Below are 6247 nucleotides of genomic sequence, written 5' to 3' on the forward strand. Positions count from 1 at the left end.
TTATGAGATTTTCAGATAAATGGGGTGGGTGGGTTGAAACCACCATTTTGTTTTCTAGACACTGCCTGTGGTCAATGAAACTGAAACACAATCCCTGATTGGCTGCAATGCTGAACGGGCGGGGTTAAAGCTACAAAGTGCTATAGTACAGTACTGTTTAAAGAAAGATTTAACAGTCGAGGGGGGTGGCTGACGTTTTTACGTATATCTCGAGAACCGGACCACCTAGAAACTTTTTTTTTTTAATTAAAGCTGAAAATCCAGGCCACGTAAGGGGCTAGCTGGGCGCCAGGTGGCATGCATAGAATCCGGGTAAAACCCGGCTATCCGGGCAATATGGCAACCCTATGCACAAGTCACAGTTTTATTCAAGTGAGCTTGCTTCCAGGTTGGTGGGCACAAGTGACCCTCTCACCATGAACCCTTATCTGCCCCTTCCTCACAAGAAGCCAAGGCTATAATGCTTTGCCCACCTGGTAGTAGGCCATATTAAACACAAAGAAATGTACTTCTGAGTAGACATGTATGCCATTGTACTTTAAGTTTAGTAGACCGTAAATTCTTAACAAGTGCCTGGATTTTGAGTCCTGTCCTGAGCAGGAGACATACCTAAGCCTCTTTGCAACGTTTTTAGTTGCATTTCCCCTTTGTGTATGTGTGGAGGGAGTTCTTTATCACCTGTTACACTTACTGTGTAAGAGAATATGCAGAAAATGATTTATATGGAGTACCTGATCTCAGAACTGAGATGTTAAGGAGACAGAAGTCACTAACTAGAAAGAAAAGTGCAGGGGAGGGAAAAACAGCAGCACTTTAGGACCTCATGGTTTCCTGGTGTCCAAATAACTCACATAAATCACAGCTCTGTCTTCACTCATTAGCTAAAAACACTGAAAGGCAGGAACAGCCAGACTGGCTTATTTGACAAAAACTGCTTATTAGAAGACTAAGGTTTGCCTGTACATTTTGCTGTAAGTAAGTCCAATTGACTTACTTAAAAACACAAAAGAAACTAAGAGTCTGCCCACCCAACTACCTCAGCTGGCTTGGGGCCTGGTACATGTGTACCCCCTGTACCACCCCTCTCAGTGGCCCTGTTTGGGAGAAAATCCTTTTAAAACTTACAGCCATGATGTTGAATGTTACCATGCAGGTTGTAGCATTTAAATCAGACACAAAGGAAGGGGGATATGCAAGAAGGCTTAGAGAACAAGGTTGACAGCTTCTTGTTTGTGAGACATGCCTGAGTGTGTGTTTTTCTTCACAGCCCATTGCCAGGCCAAGGTAATAATGGAACTGAATGGTTGCCTGGCATTTTCCAAGTTCCACTGAACTCAACAGAGATCCTTCGACCAGATGTCTTGCTCCAAGCCTAAATCCTTAGCACCTGAAGAAAGTTCATAATATATGCTTCTTTGTGGAAACTAGTGACTTCCCACTAGGCATGGAAAGGTCTGTCCATTTCGGTTCTCTCAGTTTCTCATTTTTGCAGTCTTAAATTCAGTTCTCCACATTTCTCTAGCAATTTGTGAATTTTTGGGAAAAAATTCTCACGGACGTTCTTCAGCATTTTAGTGTAAATTTTGCCTACTAAACACATTTTTGTATTCACTTTTAACTAATGGACATGTTTTTGCCAGCAATTTCTCCTACTATAATGCATTTTTATATGTTATTTTCACTAATATTTGCCACCCTGGACTCCTTCTGGGAGGAAGGGTGGGATGTAAATTTAATAATAATAAAAAATATTCAGTTTTCCAAAAGCAATCCTGCATTTGTTTCCCAGTCCAGCATGCCTCTGTGTTGTTATGGAAATATGTGGAGATACTCAGCGTCTGAGCAGTGTCTGTATTTACTCAAGTAGAAGGCTTTTACCCTGCATTTAGATCACTGAGACTTAAGACTTAGTAAAATAAGAAAAGCTACTTTATTTATAGAAATGCATAGTAGATAGGAAAGGCATAACAAGTTCTAACTAACTAAGTTGAAGGTGCAATGCCCAGACTTGGGTATTGCCCTCATGGCTCAGGAGAGAGAACAAAGACAAAGATGTCTCCCCTCTCCTCGGACAGTTGAAGAAGATAAAGAAAGGAGGGGCAGGTTAACTTCCCTGAGCATATCAGTTTACAATGGAAGGAAGTTAGGGAGAGAACATCACAGGTAAAGGTAGGCAAGCATAGCGTAGGAGGACCGTAACTCTATCTTTCTTCTGGAATACAAACAGAACCCAAACAGGAGTTGCTCTTGCCCCACTTCCAACATGTATAGCCCAGGATCTTTTGCACAAAACACAATTCTAAGCCATTTAGTCTACAAAAGCTTCCTGCATCATCATCATTATCATCATTATTAAATTTATATCCAACCCTTCCTCCCAGTAGGTGCCCAGAGTGGCAAACAAAAACACATTACTATCTAAGACTGAAACAAACAACAGATGGGAAATAATAACATTATGCTCTCATGCAGAAACATCATAATATTTTAACCTCTTTATTATACAGCCACAAGAGTGGCTGTATACTACAGCCAGCATGGATTTTTCATATTCTGCCATGTTAAATTGAAAATACCAGGGCTGTGGAGTCGGAGTCGGGAGCAATTTTGGGTGGAGTCGGAGTCGGTAGAAATGTACCGACTCTGACTCCGATTCCAACTCTGACTCCGACTCCTTCATAAATGGCAAATGTATATTAACTAGTAATAACAAATTTACTGTAGTAAAATGGTAGCACAAGGCTTTTCATCACCAGCACATGAATCCAGAGCTTGGAAAAGTTACTTTTTAAAACTACAACTCCCATCAGCCCCAGGGATTGGGCTCGTGGGAGTTGTAGTTCAAAAAAAGTAACTTTTCCAAGCTCTGGATTCACGTGGTGGTGATGAAATGCCTTGTGCTACCATTTTACTACAGTAAATTTGTTATTACTAGTTAATATACATTTGTCATTTATGAAGGAGTCGGAGTCGGACCTTAGAAAAATAGAGGAGTCGGAGTTGAAGGTCTGGTGTACTGACTCCACAGCCCTGGAAAATACCCCCCATGCCATTCTGCTGCTTCCCATAAGCTCATTTCAAAACAAAATCCTACAAAACGTATAGTTCTGAACTCAGAAACATTTGCTTAACAATCCTATAAATTTTCATAGCGATACACAAAGTACTCAGAGAGAATCTAGAGTTCAAAGTGTAAAACAAGAGGAAAAAAACCCACATCCCTGTTGGACTTTTTTTCTGTCAGAGGTCTCATAATTTGTTGAAATTAATCAAAAAATCAGCCATGTTCATAGAGTATCTGTAATCCTATTACTGACCTTGCCCCGTACTCTGACCTTCATCTTCCGCAGTTTAAAGGTTTAAAAAATGCATGGCTGATTTTTAATTAAGTTAAGAAATTTAACATTGGAGTCTATGAAAGCACAGGCATGCTCAGTAAGAACCAACTGTCAGTGTTCTAAAAACCAGACTAACAGCTGTTTGGCTTGGCTAATCAGGGGGCCATACTGTAGCAACATGTTGTAATCAGTCTGATTTTACATCAAAGCTGCAGTTTCAGATTCAACTGTTAATGCAAATGAATAGAAAAAGAATATAACCCCCAGTTTGAAATACAAAAGGCTGCCTTCACCATCATATGACACTGACCAGTAAAAAGGCTTTGAAATTAATAAAAATAAATTTGACACAGATTTCTAGGATGAATAATGAGAGAAGTATAATTTTCTAGGTTAGATTCTCCGTAGAAATAGTAGAAACACAGAAAAGAAGCAAAGTAAGAACACCAACAAACATTAAAAAAAATGTAATTCTCCATCTTTGGAGATGCAGTCCTGATTGCTGGTGTTGCCACCACTCACCATATGCTCAGAGGCACATGTTACCAAATTCTTCCAAGCTACACAGGAATTGGATTGGACTGTGAAAGACCAACCCAAATTGTGTTTGATTTTGACAAATTTGTAGGGCAGTCCAATATCTCCCCTGGTGCATTCACTATAATTGCCCAATTTCCCTGCTTTTTAAAGTTTGAGATAAGTATATTGGCTATAGATACATTGTTAAACTGCAATTATTTTTTTGCCTATTAGTGAATTATATAAAGTACTACCCAGGAACATTTAGTGAGTTTTCATTGAAACGGTACTGACATAAACAGAAAAGCAGTGTGAGGGTGAAGCCTACAAGCATTTTTCAAGTCCTTGCTGCCCTGTGGAAAACAAAAGGCTTGAAATGATTAGATTAGAGTTGGAAGGAAGTACTAAATCCTGGCACATTAATGCAAAGTACAGAATTAGGAACCCGCTTTGGAGCACATTTTTGTACATTGCACCCTGCTAATGCATGTGTGACTTTGAAAAGTACTGGTTGGTTGTTTCCTGTGATACAGGAGCTTGATGGCCTGTTTCTTTTGATACAGGAGCTTGATGCCGCCCTGGGCTTCTGATGGGAGGAAGGGCGGGATATAAATAAAATAATAAATAAATAATAAAATGACCTGTTGCTCCTTCATAGTGTTTATAGTTATCTGGGAAGAGGGACTGACTGTTAAACCACTTTGGGAATTGTAGCTCTGTGAGAATAGGAGTCTCCGTCCTGACAAATCTCAGCACCCATCACAAACTACACTTTCCAGGATTCTTTGGGGGAAGCCATGATTGTTTAAAATGGAACAATAGTGAAATTTATTTATTTATTTATTTATTTATTCATTCCATTTATACCCTGCCTTTCTTTTCACGATTGAAACCCAAGGCGGCTTACATATGGTTCCCAGGCAGTCTCGCATCCAGGCACTGACCAGACCTGACCTGACCCTGCTTAGCTTCAGCAGGGAGCTGGCCTTAGGTGCCTTTGGACCATAGCCACAGTGTGAATGTGGCCCTTAACTGCAACAGCACATAATTTTCATCCAGTGTTATATGCAGAATGCCAATTTAGTTGTGTGGATTGTCTTGGAAGAGGTTATTCCAGGTCACCTTTCCCCAAAACCATGTATTTGCTTGTCAGACCAGGCAAAGGAAAGTGGGTTCTTTGGAAGCTTGATGGCTTACTCCCAGATAGTCCTATATGTTTGAATTGGATGCTTCTGGCTGGAGAAGGTTGATAAGTTTAGTACAGTATTGCATACTCCCCTTTCCATAACATTATCGTCTAGGATTGATAACATATATTGCAACAAATCCAGTTATGAAACACTGTTACAGCCTAACATATGCCATTTTGAGTTTTATACCATCCCCTGAATGCTCTTTCATTAACACCATTTATATTAATACTAGCAGAAAGTACCTGGTGTTTTGTGGAAATTCTGAGAAACCAAAAACATCCGTGGTTAAAATCAGTGTAGTTTTGAAAGGTTCAGTCTGCCATTTTGGCTCAAAATGGTGCCCAACTGCATCCACAATATCTAGTATACTATCAATTTATAGTGGATTCCTAGGAACTATGGACACCTAGCTGCAACCCACTTTCCTGAACAGTACCCTATTGGCATGTTTGCATTCATTTGAGCATGCACGTACGACTATAAATTATTGTTGTTGTTATTGTTATCATCATCATTGTTATTAAACAATAATAATATGGCATTGACATTTTAAAATAGTTCTGCTTGTATTTCAGCAGTAATAGGAGGGAGAGCAGCTGCAAGAGACAAATGAGGATGCTGCTTAGGCCACATTCCTGTGTGTCATGGTCTCGCGGGCCCCACGGGTGCCAGACGCATGCTTTGGACCCAATTCCCCACCCTGGGTAATTGATCCGAAACCCCACTCCCCTTGCCAAGGCTGTGCAAACCAACACCAACCCTGCAAGGTAGACAATAGGCTGCCACCACCTCTTCTACTGGTTCACACTCTGAGTCGGGGGAAACCCAGAGCCCAGATGTAGGTACACCAAGGATTTCTAAAGATAAGAGCCAAACAGGCACTCCTCGTCCAGAAGCCCTCAGGTAAAGCCAAACACACTCCTTTTGGTAGTTTGTGGTCAGTGGTCAAGGTGCTAGATCCAGGACCAAAGGTATTCTCACTCATTGAACACACATGGGTAGTAAGAAGTAGTTTTATTAATAAAAATATAAGTGCACAATTAATAGCAGCAAAACAATTCCTCAAAACCCACACTCAACCAGGGGTTCAGGTAAGACATACAAGAGAATTCAGACACAACCAAAAATAACAAAACTAACTGACCTATTCTACTTACATGAAGACATAGTTGTAAATCTCACCTCTCCTCCGAGAGG

The 6247-nt window shown here is 40.4% G+C and overlaps 1 protein-coding gene across 4 annotated transcripts in view; it reads left to right on the plus strand.

Annotated features, from left to right (window-relative positions):
- The window catches only part of LOC133376856 (membrane-spanning 4-domains subfamily A member 4A-like), a 30386-nt gene extending 28796 nt beyond the window's left edge, over positions 1-1590 (plus strand). For all 4 annotated transcript variants that reach the window (XM_061609720.1, XM_061609723.1, XM_061609721.1 and 1 more), the window contains one exon: positions 1268-1590. In XM_061609720.1, the coding sequence (XP_061465704.1) occupies positions 1268-1288 (21 nt within the window). In that variant the 3' untranslated portion in view covers positions 1289-1590. The remainder of the gene's footprint in view (positions 1-1267) is intronic.
- The last annotated feature ends 4657 nt before the right edge of the window (positions 1591-6247 follow it).

Source organism: Rhineura floridana, chromosome 2, assembly GCF_030035675.1.
Source record: "Rhineura floridana isolate rRhiFlo1 chromosome 2, rRhiFlo1.hap2, whole genome shotgun sequence".
Taxonomy (NCBI): domain Eukaryota; kingdom Metazoa; phylum Chordata; class Lepidosauria; order Squamata; family Rhineuridae; genus Rhineura; species Rhineura floridana.